Raw genomic sequence first — 22,712 nt, forward strand, 5'->3', positions numbered from 1 at the left:
AATAGACCAACCCCTACCTCGCTACAGCTTCCTTTAAGGTACCTATAGAGAGCGATAAGGTTGCCCCTGAGCCTCCTCTTCTCCAGGCTGAACAATCCCAGCTCCCTCAGCCACTTCTCGTAAGACTTGTTCTCCAGACCCCTCACCAGCTTCGTTGTCCTTCTCTGGACTCACTCGAGCACCTCCATGTCCTTCTTGTAGCGAGGGGCCCAAAAGTGAACACAGTACTTGAAGTGTGGCCTCACCAGAGCCGAGTACAGGGGGACAATCACTTCCCTAGCCCTGCTGGCCACGCTGTTTCTTATGCAAGGCAGGATGCTGTTGGCCTTCTTGGCCACCTGAGCACACTGCTGGCTCATATTCAGCCGACTATCAACCAGTACTCCAAGGTCCTTCTAAAATGTATAGAAACAGTCAAGCCTCTCTGCTTGCATTTTGTGCTAGATCTAAGTTAATTCAGGTCTGTCGTCTCTACTCTGCCTCTTTATTGTTTATAACACTGCTTTCAGGAAAGTTCACAATATAGGGAATTCAGTTCACACCCATCTCTACTCTGTAAATGAAATCATGAAAATCAATTCTGTAGAAAGCGATAGAAGAACAGTGATTCCAGGCTACATCATAAGAAAATAATGATACTGCAAGGAGGTGAAGTGCTCACCATATGTTTCCAGTGCCTTAAAGATAAGCTTTCTATTTATATACTTAAGTTCATAACTAGTTGTTTAAATAACCTTCACACAAAGTGATTCCCTCAGCACCCTGTTATCTGTACTGTATACGCTCATCCAGCCTGCACAAAAGCTGATCTTTCAAATACAGCTTTTTAAGTTGATTTAATTGAAATGATTTGTAAAAATAAATATCAAAGCTGACCACAATTGCTTCCAAAATCATAAGGCATACCCTCCTGGAGGTGCAGGGAGAAACTCAGAGGTATGTGGGAGGTGCTTGAGAGGCAGAAATCATTTTATAGCAGGTCAGTAGCATAGATACTAAACTGAGACATGAGACAGGTCAAGAGGCTTTTTTTTTTTTTTTTTTTTAGTGATACCTATAGTCTGTATTCATCTCTCACTGAGGCCAGTATTGAGTGAGGAAAAGAATAGCTACAAGGGCATCTTGAGTCATTTAGACAGGGTTGGCAGGCCACATGGTTTGCCATAGGGGTTGTCTTTAAAAGAAAGAGCCAAGCTTCTGATGATGGTCCGGAGCAAAATATTTTGGAATCACCCGTTTAAATATCAGAATATTTTATTCATATAAACTAAATGAACTTCTGTTACATGCCTTTCTTGTAAGAAATGTTGTGTGCTTCATCGGTTGTGTTCCTTCTACAGGTTCATACTGGTAACATAGGAAATCTCTACAAAATACGCGTAGGACATACAAATTCAGGAAATTCTCCTGCCTGGCACTGTGAAGAGGTAAAAGCAATGAGAAGGAATTTTGTCTCTCCAAAAGTAGTCACTATGACAATATGAGTCAGAAAAAATCCTCAGGATATGTATGTTCACCTCATCAAATACTTGTAGCTTTGTTTATGAGATTATTCATGATGGAGTCTTTTTTGTGAAGAGTGAGAGGTGACTTAGGATGACATCTATCTTCACTGCTTGTTTACAGTGTAGTGAGAACTGTACATTTCTTTAAAAATTCATTGCTAGGCAGTAAGGAAAGCTGCTTAAGTGTGCTGCTGTAGTCTGAGTCTTCTGCAGCCTTTGTATGCTACAAAGGGTGTCTAGAGTTTGTTGAAACCCAAGTCATTAAACTTGGTCTAGCCGAATTGTCCTCAGATCTGTGACTGACTGTGATCTTATGCACAGCATCAGAGCTAGATTGCAAATGTTTCTAATTCTGTGTCTTTGAGGAAAAAAAAAAAAGACTAACATTCTCTTCTCTCCTCACTTAATAAAAAATCTCAGTGAAGGTAAAGCAAATATAAAGTGAAGCAAATCAGCTAGTTCTGTTTTTAGCTTTGGTTGTAACACCTAGTGGATAGGTTTTTGGACTGGAAATGAAAATATCTGGCTTTTATCCTTAGTGCTAGTGAGGTACTATGTGTGCCAATGATAAACTATGCATGCCTGAAATACTTCCCTCTTTGTGCCAGAGTTTCTTGTCCTTTAGTTAGCAAAAAGCAGTTTATAAAGGGCTTTAGAAGCTTTTGCTGAACTCACCATTATAAGCATACTTTAGGGTAAATTTTGATCTATCTATTGAAAAGTGCCCACTCATGTTAAATATTCGCTGATGAATGTTTGAACTCTTTGGTTGTTCAATGCTTTAACTAGTTGTTTTCATTTGGGGCTGAGACTCAATAAGAAGACAGAGTATGGTCTGGGTAGTATATAGAGATATATATATAATTGTATGACACACCCATTTAAAATGACTGATTTAAGAGACAATGCTCTATAACTGCAAAGCTTTTATAACAGTTAGGCATGCTACTCCTCGCTCAATATTCCATGGTTTCTGTGACTGTCTCTGTACTGAGATAGTTTCAGGACTGCAAATGTCCACAAAGGTACTGCTTCTCTAACTCCCAGTTCCCGTACAAGATCTCTCAGCAGATGTTGGCAGGCTGAGGTGTGCCAGGTTTTTCAGACAAGATGAATTTCTTTCTTTAAAGTTCAGTATTAAAGCAGTAAAAGTGATGAAAATGTTTCCAATAATTCTGAATTTATTCAATTAAGATTAAAGGATAAATCTCCTAATTAAGGAGATTAGATTCTGCACAGCAATGAGCAGGAGTGAAATTACAGGTAGAAATATCTTTGCTTCTCTCTACTAGTCCAAAATCTAGTGTAGCTACTGATATAAATTAGCATAATCAGGGACTATTCTAATGTATAGTAGTCTCTGAGATGCTTACTATGGAATATTTTGAAGTACATAATAACTGGAGCTCCTTCAGCTGGTGTCCATATGGTCCTTTTACTGCTATATACCAGAAGTTGGGTATGGAAGAAAATTGTGCGGGGCAGACTGGTGTTGCTAGCACTTTCAAAGTTTATTTACATCACAAGCAGTGCTGAAGAATCAAAACCCATTTCTTTAATATGGATGTGAATATTTTGTAGTAATAAAAAAAAATTAAAGGAATAGATTTGCAAGCATTACCAAGCTTCCCAGTGAGAAGTTACCTATTTGGTAAGCCAGGTTACCTGGTGACAGCCTATGTGGATATACCAGCTGCATGGCTGTATTTTGCAGAACTGTACCTGAGCTGATAAACCCTTTTTCTCGTCTATGCTTTAGTTACTCTGCCCTGAGCTCCTGAATCTGATAGACTGAAAAGTCAGGTTGGGGACAGTTGTATCCAGGGAGCAGATGTGGCTCAAGCCCATGGTTTTGTGATCATGCCACGGAGTTCTACCTGCACAAGTTTCAACAGCATCCTACAGATGTCAAGTTCTGTTCTGTTCAGACACAGATTAGTAACTTAAATTGCAATTCTTGGTGCTGCATTAGGTGCAGTTGCTGAACCTTTTCTCGGGGGAGCAGTTTTCTTTCCCTGCACATCGATGGCTGGCCTGGGACCAAGCTAATGGGGAAACATCCATGGAGCTTCCTGTTTTCTGTCAGGGTCAGCCTGTTCTTCCAGGTAAGCATAATGTCACATTGGCTAAGTCAAGTCACAACCAGATGTTGATAGAGTTCATTGTTTTTCATCAGGCTCTCTATCACATTTTGGCAGCCACAACACACTTTCCATGCTGTTTTCCTGTGGTTATTGGACACAGGTAAAAGGTTAAGAATCACTAGTGAGGAGATGGCAGGGTTTTTCATGCTTTGAGTTTCACAGGTACTTCAATGATATCCTCCTGATTTTATAATATTTTCAGCATCTGTGTTTGCTTTAAAATAGAGACAATATTAAAGACACCTCACAGATATTGGCTTATATTTTTATTTATAAAAGAGCCAGAACACAAAAGCAACACACAACTACCGTGAAGACATCACATGAGTCAAATCAAAAACTCGACTTTCAGTTACTGAAGTACTCTACATAGCTCTACTATGTCTATTGCTGCTACTTTAGTTTCTTGTAGGTGGCTGAGACAGGTTTGCAGAATACTTCTAATTTCTGGGTTTGGAACAAAACCTAACAATATTTCAAAAGGTTCTAAGTGTTAAAAGCTCTATCACTGATATAATATAAATACTACTATAATTATATTGTGATTCTAAAGGTCATTGATGCCAAACAATACCAAAATTATTAGATGTTGCTGCTGTTTCACTGCTTTAAGTCTCTGCTCTACCACACTAATCCATTTGGGTTGTTGTTTCTACATGGTCTCTCTCCTTCAGTGATGGGAAGGAAGTCAAAGAAGTCTGCACTTGCTCTTTCTTTTCCTCCATTTGTCCTTGCTCTTTCCTAGCCTAAGAAAAAGTACAAAGGCAGAGCAAGGTCAGTGTACCCTATGAGAGATGTGGGTGATGAAACAGGAGTGCTGGGGAAGATTCCCATCCTTCAGGGTGTGAAGGTAGAGGGGGAAAATCATAACACCATCAGTATTACTTGTGCTGAAGCTTTCATTTGAGAAAGATCCTCCTGGGACATGTTCCAGGCCCTCCTCTCCTCCCTTACCAAAAGAACAGATCAACTGTAGAGAACAAGACTAATTCATGAGAGAAACTTCCCTTCAGAGTTCTCAAAAAACTACAAACACCTCTTTTCAGGACGTTTAAAACTATATCAGTGCTTAGTGGTTATTATGGCACCTTTGGTTGACCATCAAAAATTGAAACGGTAACAGCCATCACTGTTGGGCTACAGGCTACAGGAGGAGGATATAAATGAATTGAGGGTTGGAAGTTGAGAAAATGGCACATGAATGTGGGAAAACTTACCATAGGACAGTAACTCTAGTAGGAAAGAGCTTGGTGGCTTGGAGCTGTATTTACGCCTATGATGGTTTAGCACTGAGGTTAAGAACCTGGAAAGAAAAGCATAAAAAAGTCTTGTGCCTCATTAATATGTCTTTAAGAGAAGAAGAATAGCAGGAAATGTTTCCTCCAATGATCTAGTTAGCAGCTGTAAATGGCTCATTAAATACTGTAAAGAGGGCCTGGCCAGCCCTAACCACAATGATTTGTGATCCTGAGTGATTTTTATCTTCATACCCTTAAGGGCACGAAAAGCCTCATATGCATTCAGCCTGCATCCTCATAGGTTAGATCTCTTTGGGAGACTTTGGTATTATTAGTGTAGGGGGACATACAAGCACTACAGTAAAAACAAAATAAAATTAAAAAAAAACCCCACACTTTAAAATAAATGTTAATTAATAAGCATTAATGGGTTGTTAAATTGAATATACTCAGCTCCCCTACATGAAGTATCTGTTCTTTCCCAGTGTTCCCTTACATAATATTCTGGGACCTTGACCTTTCCCACCTTCCAACTTTCAGGCTTTTCTTTCCGAGTAGGCTGTTCTTTTGTTTCTGAAATAAAGATATAATGAAAGACTTTTATTATCAAGTAATCTTGATGCTTTATAAAGCACAACAGCACACTTAAAACATCCTCTCAATCTGCATTTTGTAGTTAACAATTTCTCTCACATAGGAAAAGAAGAAAAGAACTGTATTTCTGCTAACCTCAGTATAAGAGGGGTCATGCTGAAGGCTTTGGAGAAGGGAGTTTCATCTCTAAGTTAGTAATTGAAAGACTGTGTCTTTTTGCCATTATTATATTTCTGCATGAGACAGAGAAAGAGAACATAGCTTTTAACTTCAGAGAAGATAGTTTGATAACAGAACAAGTGGAGAGGTCTGGATTCAGTCTGAAAGAGGGATGATGAGAGGCACTTTAAAACCAATTTCTGAATAAAAAGAGGCTGAAACACTTTCTGATTTAACAGACTTTTGCATTCAAAGAAAAAAAATATGTCTGAATTAAGCTGTTCAGAACTATAACATAGTGACTCCATAGCTCTAATTCTGAGGGACTGAGCACCAGTTGTTTGACTTTTTATCCTCAGCCATTTTACTCTTGTTCCCTTCTTCTCATGTCTTGTGACACAATTTTTGATGATATGATAATGAACTATTTGCTGGGGATAAATCAGAGTTACACAGTGTTTGGTTACTGGGAACCTCTGCTTTTCTTGTTGCAGGAACTGGAAAGTGGACAGTCAATGAAGGAGGGAGTTGTAGCACTAAAGAGGACTGTTGGTCTGGAGAATTGAATTCTCTTGCCTGCCTCTACATAAAATGGGGAACCTGTTCATGTGGGTGCTGTAAAGAAAAAAGAAGTGGGGAAGGAAATAGATCAGGTGGTGACATGGTGAATGACGTGGATAAAAGACAGTATTAACAGGCAGTTGTTAAATGAAAACTATTTTGAGTATTAAGGCAGGTTTACTTTGGAAAACAAAACAAAATATAACAGTACATGACTGCTGTTAAAGACCATCTAAAGTCCCTGTGACTTAAATGTGGCTGTTTTTTGTCCAAATGCTGATAGGTGATCTGTAAAAAGTTGTGTGTTCTGGCTCTTGTTCTGGCTCTGCTAATTCACAGGCATAGGGGAAAGAACTAAATTTTGAAAATAATTCTGATATTTTCTAATTTCAGAATGCTGTGTTTACAAATGTAATGTTTTACACTTATAGAGAAAAATAGGTGTAAAGAATACAATTCATTCCCTTAATTTTTTTCTGCACAGTATTCTGTGGAATATCTGAAGGAAAGATGAGTCACTATGTTTTAGGATAAAAACTATAAGAGTTATAAATCGTGTGATGACCCCTAGTCTTATGAGAGGTAAAGGTATCAACAAATTGTGAAAATTTAGAGGTGTCAAAAATTGTGAAAATTGCTTTATTTATTTATTTATTAATTTACGTATTTGTTTATTTATTTAGTTTTTCTGAGTCTCTAGTCTAGGCTTATCTGTAGTACAATACTCCAGTGGAGTGTAGAGGCAGCCAGTGAGCATTTCTGAACGAGCTAGTCCTGATGATAGAAGCAAGCTAACACTATATTGTAGAGCTATGTGTGTGCACATTAAAATAATCCGTACCTTTGCCAAGTTTCTGCTGACGATTATAATTGTATACTTTTATCTTAATTCTGATTTTTCTAGGGTTCTAACATCTGCATTCTAAAAACCACATTTTTCTATTGATACATATGTTTAATATACCATAGTCTTTACTTCAGTTTCATGGATTTTGACTCAAGTGTTATTTTGTATTTTTGTATGTGACAGAGGAAGTTGATACTAATGTATTTCGTGAAGCGGTAGAATATTAAAACAATGCAGATTTCTGAATTCTGAGGTCCTAGAAAAATAAAATTACTGTGATGGATTTTTGCTTGTTTGGTTAACTAGTGCATTCAAAATGTTGATGGACTCCATTGCTTGCTGTAGTTTTGGTCTCGCTACTTACATTGAGCCTAATCTTGGACTTCTGTTATTTACTTTTCAGCTTAATGATGTTTTCAGATGCTGCTGCGGGACAAAGGCATACTGCTGTGCATTTAAAGTTCAGTTCTCTTTGCATTCCCATTCCACATTATCTTACTTAATATTGAATAGGAGTTTTAAGATTTTATATTTAAAATATATATTATATATTTATACTTATGTCAACTGCTCTTGACATGAATGTATTTGGACTCTACAGGCACATTTGCAGCTAAATGTTATTCTAACTATAATAGTGTTTATGATATGAAGGATTGTCATCTTTTATTGTCAGTGACTGTCTATGAAGTACATGTGACAACAGGAGAACTGTGGAATGCTGGAACAGAAGCTGATGTCTATATTTCTATCTATGGAGAAAAAGGTGACACAGGATCAAGACAGTTGCTCAGATCACAGAAACCCAAGAAATTTTTGAAAGGACAAGTAAGTGAAAGAGCATTTTCTGTTAAGTTTGTCTGGCTTTTCTCTCTCAGGTGGGTGGTTATGCAAATCCAATTATGAGAGATGGCTACCACATTCCAACGTCTCTTCAAAATTCCACAATTAAGCCAAAATTACTCTCTAAAGGTATATCAGTGCTTATGGAAGATGATTAGAATTTTCATTTATAAAATAGGTAAACCATGTGCTTTAATACTTCATATTTAATTCCTTTAATTTGATTTAATAGGTGGAGAGAAAATGAAAATTTACATTTTATATCTGCATATCTGAAGTTGAAATCCTCTGCAAGTTGTATTTGTTTAGCCAATTGAGCTTTGAGCAGCTTTTCGTTTTCTGACCACATTCATTTTGATGGAACTATTCCCATTAGCAAAGTGATCAGGTTTATTTCTTTTGATTCAGGACACCTGTCTTTGATTTGTTCTGATGTTATCATTAGCTGATATTTCAAAGCGCGCCTTTGGCAGAAGAGTTTTATAGATTTAAGTAGGTCTTTGGGATTCGATGGATGGAAAATGTTTTGAATTTCAGATTTAACTGAAGTTTTGTTGCTTGATTACAGACTGATATCTTTTCCGTGGAAGCTGTTCACCTTGGACATTTGTACAAGATTGTTATAGGACACAATGGTCTTGGATCAGGTCAGAAATCTCTTTATGTAGATACTGAATACTACTTGTGAAGTTATTCATCTTTTCCCTGAAATACAATATGTATTTTTAAAATTAAATATATGAAAATTTTTCAGAAGTGAGACAAATATTTCTAATGAAACTGTTTAAATGACACAGTTACCTTATTTAAAATATTTTGTTTTCACTTTCAGTATGCTTTCAGGCATTATGTTAAGAATCCCATCTGTAACTCCTCTGTCATTTTTAATAAATACTCAAAAAATGAAGAAGGGCATTATTAGTTACACTCTGAAGATGCAGTTGGAGACTTTGGTTGCAGTATCTTGTCATTAGACTTACTGATAATAAATCAATCTGCTTGCAATCAAAAGATTTGTCTTGTAAAGTCTTAAGCCTAAATATTTTAAAACATAACAACATAATTTGAGCCAAATAGCAGAGCTGTTTAGGCAATGTAAAAGAAGTTGTAGAATAGTTCTCTGCCCAGTTTTCTCTTCTATGCTCAATCGTGCTCCACTCTTCTATTTACTTATATAGCTAGAACATCTCAACTTTTTCTCTATTGGTAAGGGAAAGAATATCACTTATATTCTGTAGCCTTCCTCTGTAAGTGGCCATAGCTGGATGCCTTTAATCAGAGGCAGTGCTCAGATAGCTTTGAGGATAAAGCAATAAAGATATTTCTCTCTCCAGTACTCTTTCCTGCCCTACTTCTAGATGGGGAGTTGCTGGAGGTTTTGTTTACTTGCTTTGTCTCTTTTCCTGGCTGTCAATGGATGAAGAGTGCAATAAATGAATAAAGGTTTCCCTTTGAATAAGGAGACTGGAAGAGAATAGTCATCCCTAGAAGTTCTCAGAAGTTCTTTTTCGTGAGATTACATAGGACTGGAAAGGAAAACAGCTTTGAGAAAAAACATTTTATGAAGATCTTGCTTTTCTCCTGTATCCCCAGTGCTACCTCCTGTGAATTTTTTAGTGAAAGTCTGCCCTTAATTCTTAGCTCCTTACTTTCAAGATCTACTCCACCACTGTTTTTGTTATGGGCTCGCTTGAACTATGCTCTTAGCAACTCAAGTAGACTGAGGCTGCACTGTGCCAAACTCAGAACAAATTTGGTGAGACAGTTTCTTTTTCTGTACCTGCACTGAAGAAGTGGGAGAAAAGTTTTCTAGTCCAGTTGCCTTGACCATCACTTATGTTTGTGAACCTGTCTAAAAACCTGCAGTTTTTTTCTACAGACGGTAGAAAATGTAAGGTTACATACAAAAAGCTTACATTTGCCTTTTACCTTCGGTGGACCCTCTTATCTCAGTGTATAGCTTCCTATAGTGTGTAGACCAGAGATGTTATTGAGAAGCTTTTTTTGGGGTGGGTGAGATGGGGTGTGTTTTTGTTTGTTTATTTAGTTAGTTGGTTTTATTTTTCCTTGTTACCCAGATTTCACTACACATTAAAATCATAATGTTAACATAGATGCCATTCTTAAACCTTTCCACTCCTAGATGCTTTCAAGAGAGAATCCAATGCAAGCTGATGTTTTAGTATGCGATAAAGCAGTTGTCTGTAGTGAACACCTGCAGTGCTATGCTTGATTCACAGCAATAAACAGAGATCAACAACATCATTTTTTTTCTCTTGTCTTTGCATTAGCCAGTATGGCCCCACAGAATGGGAAGTGGCATATTTAAACTGTCAAATGATGAAACTATCAATTTCCTGGATGTTTGAAATATCCCAAAGGATTAACACTATCTTTTGCAGTGTTTCACCACTAAGAAAATACTGCACCATTTGACCCTTGAACTCTCAAGGAATGTTTGTTTTTTGCTAATAATATTAATAATGTGGTATGTATCCTACCATGAATATTCTTATATATTTTAATACTAACTCTAGAATTAAAAAATTTAAAAGGCAGATAAAGTGGTATTATCATGATAAGCTGCCATCTAATCTAATCTTGTTGATATTTTGATTGGCAAAACCAAAAAGTTTTATACTATGACTAAATGAGAAGAGTTGCGCAGTCAGAGCCACAATAGTCAAGTAGGGAGCTAGCGTCTTGCCATCCTATCAGCAAGCTCTACAGTACCTAGAGCATGTAGTTTCCTCTCCATCAGGGCAGCCATGACTCTAGCAACCTGCCAGTGAAGCTGCAGATTTTGCAGTTCCAGTAGAAGAGAGAAAGCCACAGGAAATAAGACTTCATTACCTTTGTCTCTCATTAACTTTTTTTTTTTTAATAAAAGGAAATGGATGGTATCTGGACAAAGTTGTAATCAAGGATCCTATAACAGATCTGGATTATACTTTTCTTTGTCACAGGTCAGTGGTGTTTGGTTTTTAATAAATTTCTGATTATCCATAGTCTTTCTTCTGAAAACTGTCAAAGTTTCTTCCTGTCAAAGCAAACATATTTATCCAAAAGTGAGCTGAAGTGATCTAATTCTTTTTACTGCTCTCTGAGTTGCATCTGCCCCAAACCTCTGGTGTGTTTGAGCTAGAGAAAAAACAATAAAAATTTCTGCCATGCAACTTTCCATTTTGGCACCTAGTGAACGATATAAAAGGTACTTTTTTTGGCACATTCCTCCATATCCAACACTTTGGACCTGGTGTCAGCAGACTCATTCTTCCATGTCTTGAGATAAAAGGCTTTTCAGAAGAGTAGGTTGCTGTATCTCTGGCAGACTGATCCTACTTTACTGAAACCAGCATGGAGACTAACTTAAGGTTCAGGATCAGACTTGAAGATTGTGTGAAATGGCTATCATAGGTACAGCTATCTGACCGCATCTCTTTTTATTTGCTTTACAGACTGTCACAGGGTTGCATCATAACTTGAAGCAATCCTACCTTCCCTGATTTTTCCCCTGCAGATGCTACTGCTCTGAGTCTTCTGTTCTATAGCTCATTTCCAATTTTATCTACTCCTGATTAATTCTCAACACCTTATGGAAAAATTATAACTGATAAGGATCAGTGCAAATACTAGGAATGAAAAAGTCCAGTCACGTATGAATCTAGCTACAGTTTGCCACTGGCACCTCAATTCTATTTCCTCCTCTCACTTCTCTGAGTGAATAAATAATTGTCTGAGACAGCTCAGAGTGAGCGATGTGCACAGTGAAGCTGATTTATGTTTGAGTAAGGGCTTTCTGCCTATCAGACAGAGCACCTCATCTTTGCCTGACCTAATTTTGATTCTGTATTCTAGATGAGATGAACTGCTATGAAGAGATCTATAATGCTAGTTTCATACATAATTTAGGGAGAGTTCAAATCCATTTCAGGCAGAAAAATATGGGGTATGTGCTAGTTATTCTTAGAGCCTGATGCCATTCTCGATGATCTTGCTCCTGCTATGTGTGAATCTTTCAGACTCAAATGAAGTTAGACTTGACTTATATAAGAAGATGTGAAGCAAGTACAATAGCATTGTGAAAGCATAGTTTAGATGTGGTGAAAGCTGTGCTTCTGTTGGATTTGCATCCTTATAAAGGGATCTGTGGGACATGCCACAATTTGCATCCTGTTGTAACCTTCTTGCAGACAGGAAGAGCAAACATTATGCCACTGCACCTTTCATTATTGATCTGGGATCAATACAACTTCTATTATTTGTAATAATTCGCTTAGGTTCTTTTATCTCAGTTGAGGAAAGTGTTTACTTATGTTTCATAAAGAAAGAAAGAAAGAAACCCCCCCGTGAACAACTCCCAAACCAGCCAAACAAACAAAAAAAAACACTTCTGCCAAAGTCAAGGTCTTTTCACTAAAGCTGGATTTTTATATTGCAGTATGTTAACCTTGAGACTAATAAAAACAAGAGAAAGTGTCAGTATACAGATGCCATGTATACAGTACTGTGGGAATTACCAGTCATGGTTATATTACTGAAATGGTGTCTGGTTTTCAGATGGCTGGACAGTGGGCAGGATGATGGCAACATTGCTAGAGAACTGACCGTGACAGATGCCAGCACATTTCCAGGAAGTAGGTGAAAATTGGTGGGGAAGAGAACTCAGATTCACCACAACTGTACTGAATGGAATAAGGGTGCTTTATAAATTAATCACATGCTTTTTATCTATACAGGACAAGAGCTGGAACTCAAGAGAGAAGAAAATGTAAGGACTTACCTTAAAACTTACTTAGTTTTATTTAAACAGTTCACATTATGCTTTGAATTAAATCATGTCAGTTATTCTCAAGCATGTCAAATTCCTGTTTATCATCTTCTCATAACTCTTTTCTGCTTGTTTACAAAACCAGTGGGCTGCTGAAAAGTGGAAATTCCAGAAAGGCAGTACACTTCAGTTTTACAATAGGCTCACCGGTGGTTTCATATGCCTCAGTCCAGATAGCAAAGTAGATGCTCTTGGTGACAAGAAGAACAAATATGGTAAAGTATATTTCATGTATGCATAAATGATGCAAGAAAGAAGAACTTCATAGTTCACTGTCATGCAGTCATGCAGTGATTCCTGTAATGAATAGGAATAAATAATTATAATAAAAAATGCTTTTCCTTAGAGTTTTTACTTGTGTTAATGACTATAAAACTCATGAATTATATGTTTAGTTTACATATAAAGCATGAAAAAATCTCATATGGTATCTTGTCATTGTCCCTTACAAAATAGAAACTTGTCATCTGTAGCTTGAGTGATCCCATGAAAATGCCATGGCAAACACAGACATAAGCCATAATCTTAGATCCATCCAAGCTAATAAGTTCAACTTTCTAGGTATATTTTATTCATGGGGAGTGTATGTATATGTGTATTGTTTTGTTTCATCCTTGTCATTGATTTTAATGTCATTCTTCCAGTTCCTCTTCTTTATCAGCTTCGATCTTACCATGTTACTAGCACTTATTATAGCTAGTATCATATTAGGCACACTTTTTTTACTTTATTTTTTAAATTTTCACGAAAGTGGAGTTGCTCAGCCTTTCTCACATATTCCTAGTGACCTTACATGCATGCTTTTGGAAGTGGTAGAACAGAATTTTGCAGGACACACCAAAGGCTACATGGACAGCAGGGAAATACTTCTTTGTGTAGCCTATAAATACACCTCAGAAAAGCTGCACCAGAAAACTCAGATGTATAACATAGGAGACCAGTAATATTACAAACATTGCAAGTGGGTGTTAGTTACTCTGTTGTAGTAAAGCTATTTTTATTAGTTATCATTTTGGATCCTTTAGTTCAAAGTATTTGGTGATTCAGACACTGAATAACTCAAATCTCCTATCTGCAATGACTACTGGAAGTCAGAAAAAATAATAGTATGATCTGCAGCCTCCCAAAGGACTTAGTAAAACTTAGAAATTAAACTAGTAATAAAAAAGGGCTTGATTTTTCTGAACAATATTATAAAGTTGCCATAATATAAGAGGAAAAGACGTAGTCACCTGGGAATAACTATTCCTATTTTTATAGTTCAGAGTACAAAAAGAACAGTAGTACAAAATGAATGAAAGCACCTACCATGCAGGTCTTCTGCCACCAGAACAACACTTTTCTCTCACAATTTCTTTCAGATTTATATGTTACTTAAATGAACAGTAATCTACAGAGTGGCTAGGATAGTCATGTACAACAGAAGTCCATAAGTGCTCTCTTGGGAGCTGTTGTCTAAATTTTCATTAAATTTTCAACTGCTTCTTTGTGCACGCTTTGGAGTCCTCCAGCATAAGCTATGTACTTATCTTTCCTAATGGAAAACTTCATGTTTCAGTTACTGGTAGAACTGTTTATTTGTCTTCAGCAGATCTAAAGCAATATAATTTAAAGCCCTTCGCTATGCTGATGGCAAATTGTATTAGGTGATGATTTAATTCAAGGTTTTTTAATTTCTCAAGAAGCTTTATCTCTATCTGAAAGCAGAGAGACCCATTGTGTTAGCTATGTGTCATCCCTGTCTTGCTCCGAGGGCTGGAATATACATTTGTGTTTTACAACTTCTGACGTCTTCCCAATGGGCACAATGATCTCTGGCTATATAGTTCTCGTAATCCTGAAGACACCCTGAAAATATTATGTTGTGGACACTCCAGGAGTCCACCAGAGACAGATGCAGCTTGCAAACAGGGCAACACAATGTACCGGTAGATCGGTTTAAAACAATAGTCTGTTGCTGCTGGGAACAATAAAAATGGCACTACTTTAACTTTCATCAGTATTTTGTAGCTATAAGAGGCAATTGCTTAGAATATTGGTCAGATTTAAAATTTTAGAAGCCATGAACTGTGCTGCAAGATTTGCATTAAAAATTCTAGTATGAATATACAGAAAATGAATTCTGCTTTCCTATATGAGAGCTTTATGTTTCTTGGATGATCTGCTATTTACTATGTAATTTGCTGCTATAGTCCAGTTCATTATACTGTAGTCTTCAATTCTTTTTTACAGATTTTTTTTGTAAACATATGTGCTGATCAAGAGAAATTTGTTCCCTATCATTAGCTCTTAGCGATTTTTCCTCAAGGCAGAGAATTAGATAATTGTCTCGAGATACCCTCTCCAAAAGGAATAAGGAGGGGAATTCACAGATTGGAGAGGTCAAACTGTTGAGATAATATAATTTAAAATGATAAATCACTGATTGTAATTAAATAGAAGTATGAATTGTATGAATTAATATACTTTCATACTCCTATCATTTTTTTTCATTTAACTCTTAGGTCTTTTTGATGTAATTGTCAAAAGGGGAAATATATGCATATTCAGCAGTCATCAGATACCACATCTTGCTCTTGCTCTTGTTAATGGCTATGCAACTGGAAAGGTAGGAAATGCTGTTACTGATTTCTGCTTTGTAATAATATTTCATCGATTAAAAATAGCGTTGTTTTTAATCTAACACATAATCATGCAGCCAGATAAGGAGCTAAGAAGTGCAGAACTGAACCCAGGAAATTACAAATGGATAGGCAAATTTAGATGTAGGGCTTTGTTTTCTCAGTTTTCTTTTTATTCTTGGATGGATATTTTTCATAGCATAAATGACTTGGTACAGGAATATCTGACCATTCCAAGGTGCAATTGATATCTGCTTGTCCCATGCTGCCAAGGTATGTAGAATACCCTAGTATCTCCTCTTTTTGTGTAAGTATCAGTTCTAATGCTGATTTTAAATGTACATTTTTCCTTTTTTGTCTTTTTCTAAATAACCTGTATGTCATAAGCAAATTGAAATATTCCAGGTTTGTTTGTTCCATCTTCATATTCTTACTATTGCCTTTCTTTCTCAGCACTTGCAGTATGCAAGCAAGCCACTGAGCTGTAGAATTTAGTTCTTTCTGATTAAACTCTTCTACTGATGAGGGAAGAAACTGTTTCTCTTTTTCTAGTTCTTCCCTTTATTTATTTAGGGAATAATCGCATAGTCAAAGCTGGTCCCATTCCTTTCTTACATGATTTGCATTAGCATTAGAGGGAATAGAGAACTCTCAATAGAGTTAGATTTCTCAGTGGGAATGGCATCAGGCTGCCAGACAAGCTGCTAGACAAACTGCCAGACCTCCTTGCAGGACTTTTTAGTGTTCCTGTTCATTACTGTAATTCTGATACAGGGGGATCCTTGCAGTCTGTCACATTTGCAGTGTCTTACTACAAAGAGAGCATTAATTAGACACAAATTCAAGCTTTCTCTTTTCTGCTTTGCTGCTGACATATTTTATGAGTTTGAGCAGCCTATTGAAAATCTAGATTTCCATTTTCTTGTTTTTAGTTGTGCAAGATGTTCCTCTTCTCAAAGAATGGGAGAAATGTTATTTTAAACCTCTTTTGATGTCCTTCGAATAATGATAGGTTAAAGTAAAGCAAAATGTCAATACAAAATTTACAGTTGACCTTACAATATGCTTTTAATTACACTTTGATGGTATGCTGGCTCACAACCACTTTTAAAATCCATCATTTTTTTTCCTTTACATTTGAAAGTAGATTGAGTCTGATAGACAAGTTTTTCTGAGTATGAAGCTTCAGAAGATAGTGAAAATTTTCTCTAGAAAGTTTGATTATCTGAAGTCTTAAAAATACCAATTCATAGAATGATTTGAGTTGGAAAGACTCTTTAAAGATCACCTAGTTCCATGCTCCCCCTGCCATGGGCAGGGACACCTCCCACTAGATCAGGTTGCCCAAAGCCCCATCCAGCCTGACCTTGAACAGTTCCAGGGATGGGGCATCCACAGCTTCTCTGGGCCACCTGTGCCAGTGCCTCACCACCCTCATAGTGAAGAATTTCTTCCTAAAGTTTAGTCTAAATCTAACCTCTTTTTGTTTGTTTGTTTGTTTTTGTTTGTTTGTTTGTTTTAAAGCTGTTACCACTTGTCCTATCACTACACTCCCTGATGGGAAGAGTGTCTTCCTACCTTTTTTGTAGGACTCCTTTAAAAATTGGAAGGCCACAACAAGGTCTCCCTGGAGCCTTCTCTTCTCTAGGCTGAACAGCCCCAGTTCTCTCAGTGTGTCATCATAGGAGAGTTGCTCCAGCCTTCTGATCATCCCTTTTGCCCTCCTCTGGACTCTCTCCAACAGGTCCATGTCCTTGTGCTGGGGGCCCCAGAGCTGAATGCAGTAGTGCAGGTAGGGTCTCACAAGGGCAGAGCAGAGGGGGACAATCATGTCCCTTGCCCTGATGGCCACACTTCTTTTGATTCACCCCAGGAAATGGTTGGCTTTCTGGGCTGCAAGTGCGTGTTGCTGACTCATGCCAAGTTTTCCATCCACCAGTATCCTAAAGTCCTTATCAGCAGGGCTACTTTCAATTCATTTGTTCTGACTTTTGAAAAATTGTGAGATCATGTAAGCAAGTGATAAGATAAGGGGACCAAGTGATAAGATGCGGGGAAATGTCCTCAAGTTGCACCAGGGGCAAAGAGGGGTAGGTTGAATATTAGAAGAAATTTCTTTACTGAAAGAGTAGTGCAGCATTGGAATAGGCTGCCCAGGGAAGTGGTTGAGTCACCATCCCTGAAGGTCTTCAAGAAATGTGTAGATGTAGGACTTAGTAGCACGGTTTAGTGGTGGACTTTTCAGTTCTAGGTTAAAGGTTGGACAAGATGATCTTAGAGGTCTTTTCCAACCTGAATGGTTCTATGACTCTAAGCCAGAAGTCTTTGAAATTATTGGGCAGATTATTAGAATTTTTACATTTATTAAAATCCTAGTTTTATTTAAAAATAAGAATGATGATGGAGTTGATAAAATATTTAAATACATATTCTGTATATTGTATCTTTCATCCAGTGGGATCACAGTCTGCAAATCTCAGAAGATAAGCGTGGATATTTTTGTTGCTTTGCTCTTTCATATAAATCTTATTTCTTTAACTGTTTTCTGTGAGATCAATATAGACTGATGAGGACAAACATTATTTGGAACCATCCTGCAAATGAGGGTAGCAGATAGTTAAACTAGTTCATTTCCTGTCAGTGTTACATTCCATCCATCTTTGCCAAGTCTGTTGGCTGTTACTCTAACTCTGTCTCCAGTTGAGATATCCAGGTATCTTTCATGTTAGTTTCAGATTTGTGTCATTTTAAGGTGAACTGTTTCCGTGATTTGAAATGCAACAGAGTCCACAATTTTAGACTTCGGTATTAGGACTGTGAATCTGGAAAACAGGAAGACATTTTAAGACTAGAGTAATAGTATTGTGGAAACTCAAAATAAGCAGAAACTATATCATGATCCTCTCTGTTTTGGATTTTACCATGTTTAATAGTTCATATAACTTATTATTACTACTTTGTTTATGTTAGAGCAAAGACAAGACTTGCTGTGAGCTCCGTGTTCACCTTCAACCAAATGGTTCTGCCATTCTTGAGTCAGCCAGGAACCCAGGTCACACAGTTACGTTCAATCTTCAAGGCAAAGTAGCTGATGACACAACAGGATATGCTGGACTGTCCAGAGAATTTGTTGTGCATGTCAAGGTAAGATGGGGGAGAGAAATTAAGAAGACTTTTCTAAAATTTACTGTTACAAAAGTAGATCACGTCTAATCAGATTCGAGGATTGCAGGCTGAAAGAGTGATCCTCGCCCACCAGGTGGAGCTAAACTACAGTTTACTGGGCGTCACTGGAAGTTTTCCTTTACTGCTCTCCTGGGGCAAACGATGACGATACTGTAGCTGGTATATGCAAACAGGGTGGGCTGCAACAGAGAAAGAAAAGATGTCACTCCAAAATGTTTAGAAAACCTTCTAAAAGTAGGAAGGTAGGTACATACAGGAGGGCTTGCATGGGAAATTACTCAATTTGAAAAGAGAACAAGTTCCTTAGCTTGCCACACTACTTGTGCTCTGAACGTTATGCTGTGCTTCTGAAAGACAAAAAGCAGGGAAGCTGCAGAGCAGTGAAAGGTTTCTACTGTTCAGGTTGGTGTCTGCACAGAATGCAGCAAGTATACAAAGGTCGGATGTATGCTTGAATTACTTTGGACATTCTCTTATGTTTTATACATGGGAATACATGAAAAAGTGCTTAAAATAACCTCTGTGAACAGTATCAATATCAAAGATAAACGTGGAGAAAAGCTGTGCTATTGACAAAGGGCTTCTTATCTCTCATCTGAAGGGTGTGTTTCATCATGGTGCCATCATTCTGCTCAACACAAATCTCTGCCAGGCTCTGTCCCTCAGACCTGATGGGAGCTGCAGTGGAACAGGTCAGCAGCAGCAGGAATCCTACTGGAAAGTACATAAAATCGGCTCTGGAGTCTGCATGTTTGAAAGTGTGAGAAACCCAAGAATGTACCTGAAGATCAAAGATGGCCAGTGTAATGGAACAGTAAGCAGTTCTTTGCATTTTCCTCTGCAGATAATTTGATTAGATTGTTAATGATAAGAGAAAATAATTTTTAATTGCTTGGATAAAAATGTGGTGGAAGTATTGTTTGGATTTAAGATTTTTCAGATCTTTTCCTTCATTTTCTAAGGAAAGACAGAAAAATATAGCAATAAAAGCTATCAGGTCCCTTTTGCACTTAATTGTGAAAATATGATTATATTTTAAAATATTGAGAATGTGTATGTAGTTAAAATTTATTTGTTGCTTGATGGCTGATGACTCTGTCAAGATTCTGTTGTATTAATTTCATTATTTTAAACTTTTATACTGGTGGGAGTTTGTTTTAGAAGATGTTGGAGTGATATTGGCATCCTAACTTTAACTGAATGATTCTATTTTGACTGAAACTAAGAACCTGATTTTTTTTTAATTATTATTTTGTCAACCAGCCATGCAGATTTTTCTTGAAATACCTCACCACTTATAAGTAGGCTGTATATGGAGGAATAGAACTAGGTTTGGAGGATGGCTAAAATATTCTAATTCTTGGACCAATAATATTGTCCACCTAATTGGACTTTAACTAATGCATATTTACACTTGAGAGAGGAGAAAACAAAAACAGAGAGAGGAACATTATTAAATAATAATTAAGACTCATTAGACTTGGTGTTTATTAATCCTGTGTCAGTTTGCTGATAAGAACTGATATAACTGTTTTGAATGTGACAGAATACAAACATGTTGAGGGGTTTAAACTGGTATTTAATCTAAATAAATTGATGATTTTAAAAAAAAAAACTACTAATGAGTAAGATTTAAACAACTTCATGCAGAGCTAACTTTTTGCAATGTGGTTGTGTTAAAATGAGTGAAAATTCTCAAAATTACTCCTAATTTTTATTTGGATGTTTAACCCAAATGAGTGTGAAATAGAGCTGTTTACTTACTCAGATCTGAGATCCATGAGAGTTTTGCCATTGAATCAAATATATTCCAATTAGAGATCAGAATATTTGATCCACATTTTGGATATAGGCTTTCTGAATATTGTACATTTTTAGCAGCGTCCTCACCAATGGATGAAGAGGAGTTTTTCATGGACAGCCTACAAGTTTCTCTCTAGCAGTTTGAAGTTTTATTTTGAAGTTAAAATTGTAATATATGAGAGAGAATGCTCTTTCTGAGACACATTAAACTGGAATTTTTATAGTCTGTTCCTGTTTATTGTCCAGTAAGGTTTTCATATTCTGAAAATTTGTTGAATCATAGTGCCTTAGCCCCTGTTACAGTGATAGCTGTGTTTGTGTGCACAGTACTTTCAAATCCACAAACATACCCACTTATCATTGTTAAGAGCCTGATCCTTGGAGAAATCTGAGGTTTTGATTGACTAAGGCTTTAAAATTAATGTAAATGCTATAAAATGCAGAAAAAATGTTAAGAGTGAGTGGTAGTAGTAGTTTGTGAAAAGAAAAATATATTTGATAAATGTTGTTTTATCGTGTAGGATTAGCAAATCTGCACTATGTATTAATTCATACACATATCCTCTTTTGTCTGAAATGGATATTTTCACATTCCCTAACCCTCTAAAAGCTGATTAAGTGGGAAATTCCTTTGAATATATCCTAGACTTTGCCTAAATCCTCACATGATTCAGAGTACTTTCATATGTGTTCTTTCACTTACTTGAATTATGTGCTTGGTCTTTTTGGTCACAAACGACTAAACAGAGCCAAGATGCAGGATATGTGTGTGTGTGTAATAGTGCAGCACACTGTGAAGTACCTAAACTTAATCTGAATTGTCGTTAGAAGAGAGTAACATTTAAGTCTTAAGAAACATCCAGTTTGCCTATATATATCAATGTAATTATTGAATTTATGTTTCTTTTTTTCAATTTCTTAGGGCACGGGTGATGAATACTGTCATTTTAAAATTGAGAAAAATTTTGAAGCTGGATCTGTAAGTCTAGAATCAGTGCGAAATAAAGGGATGTATGTTGGTCTCCTACCAGATGGTCAGACTAAGCCAGTCATTAACATTGGAGAGAACAACATTTTTTTCTACCCACAGATCATCAAATGTATGTGGTTTCTTGATATTCTGTTTTTCCTTAGTGGTTACTGTTTCTGACTGACAAAATTCAAAACAAAAGCATAAAAGCTTATTTAGACTATTTTCCTTGTTTTAGTAATTTTAAAGATGAAAAGTCTATTGTATTACACATTGTCTCCCATGTAGCTAGTTAATTTTGCTTCATTTCTTTCCTTTTATAGCAGTAAGTGATGCAGAAGAATTTTTTTTTTTTTAACTGAACAAATAATCTTTTGAGCATGAGAGTCAAAACAGGTGACAAGATAGAAATGGAGTTGACTTCCTGGGTCTATTCCCCATTCTGGCCAAAGTTTATGGAAGCCTGGGAGATACTGTCTTGCTGTCAGTTATATCACTCTTTACTGTTTTTATAGGGAAAACAGAAGACTTACAAAATGCATTACGTAGACTTACAAAATGTCCTTATGCCCTAAACAAGTAGGGTACTCTTGGCAGTGTTCAGTATCATTTCTTCTTTAATGGTGCTAATACATGTACTGTCCCTGACTAGTATATTGATTATGTGATTCTTTTATCCCATAGTCAAATTTGAGAGCTATTTGCAGGCAAAAGGCTTGTTTACTAGACTGACCTCTTCTACTTGACTAGCTAGGGCTCAGAAAAGAGCCCTGTCACACTCTGGACCACTTTGTCCCATCTCCTTCAGGAGAAAAATGTGTTTAATTTGGTGAACAATTCATAGCCAGCTGGCTGGGATTATAACTGTAGAAAACAGTGGAAATACTATCTTTATTTTTTTATTTATTTTATATACTTATCTGGTGGGCAAAGCCACAGAGATCAAGAAATTAAACATCTAATGAAACTGTTAAACTGGACATCAGTTCAAAATTCAGAATTCTTTCAGATTTTTCCAAGACACAAGCAGAACAAGTTCATCTTGAATGCTTTGATCAGCAAAGAGAAAGTAACATACAACCTGTCTTATTACTAATTCTGTTTTATGTATATTGTCACCAAGATATAAAGAAGCATTATCAAAGTCACTGTAATGGCATCCTTACCGTTCAGTCCCTACTTGCTGCAAGGTGACAAGAATATTTCAGTCACTGTGTCCTTGTAGACAAAAGGAAAGGGGTTTTCTTTGTTACCTTTTTGGAAGTGCAGGTTTTCAATGGAAATTCTCAACAAAGCAGGGCTTACTGATGCTATTAAAATAAAGCCAACTGTTACTTTGTTACAGGCATGAGTTCTTCCAAATCCTTGTTACTCAGTAAAAGGAAGGCAGCAGGAGCTAATATTTTCTAT

General features: G+C 36.8%; 1 protein-coding gene across 13 annotated transcripts in view; it reads left to right on the top strand.

The window, feature by feature from the left end:
* LOC308189070 (lipoxygenase homology domain-containing protein 1-like) overlaps nt 1-22,712 on the top strand; it is a 200,714-nt gene that overhangs the window by 49,992 nt on the left and 128,010 nt on the right. For all 13 annotated transcript variants that reach the window (XR_013945994.1, XR_013945995.1, XR_013945996.1 and 10 more), the window contains 12 exons: nt 1,341-1,427; nt 3,478-3,610; nt 7,725-7,876; nt 8,460-8,538; nt 10,782-10,857; nt 12,452-12,528; nt 12,631-12,662; nt 12,808-12,937; nt 15,227-15,330; nt 18,314-18,487; nt 19,131-19,343; nt 21,255-21,432. Coding sequence is in view for 9 of the 13 variants with exons in the window: in XM_080578742.1 (XP_080434868.1) it covers nt 1,341-1,427; nt 3,478-3,610; nt 7,725-7,876; nt 8,460-8,538; nt 10,782-10,857; nt 12,452-12,528; nt 12,631-12,662; nt 12,808-12,937; nt 15,227-15,330; nt 18,314-18,487; nt 19,131-19,343; nt 21,255-21,432 (1,435 nt within the window). In the remaining 4 variants the exon portion in view is untranslated. The remainder of the gene's footprint in view (nt 1-1,340; nt 1,428-3,477; nt 3,611-7,724; nt 7,877-8,459; nt 8,539-10,781; nt 10,858-12,451; nt 12,529-12,630; nt 12,663-12,807; nt 12,938-15,226; nt 15,331-18,313; nt 18,488-19,130; nt 19,344-21,254; nt 21,433-22,712) is intronic.

The sequence above is a fragment of the Anser brachyrhynchus genome (assembly GCF_964034855.1).
Source record: "Anser brachyrhynchus genome assembly, chromosome: 2".
NCBI classification, from domain to species: domain Eukaryota; kingdom Metazoa; phylum Chordata; class Aves; order Anseriformes; family Anatidae; genus Anser; species Anser brachyrhynchus.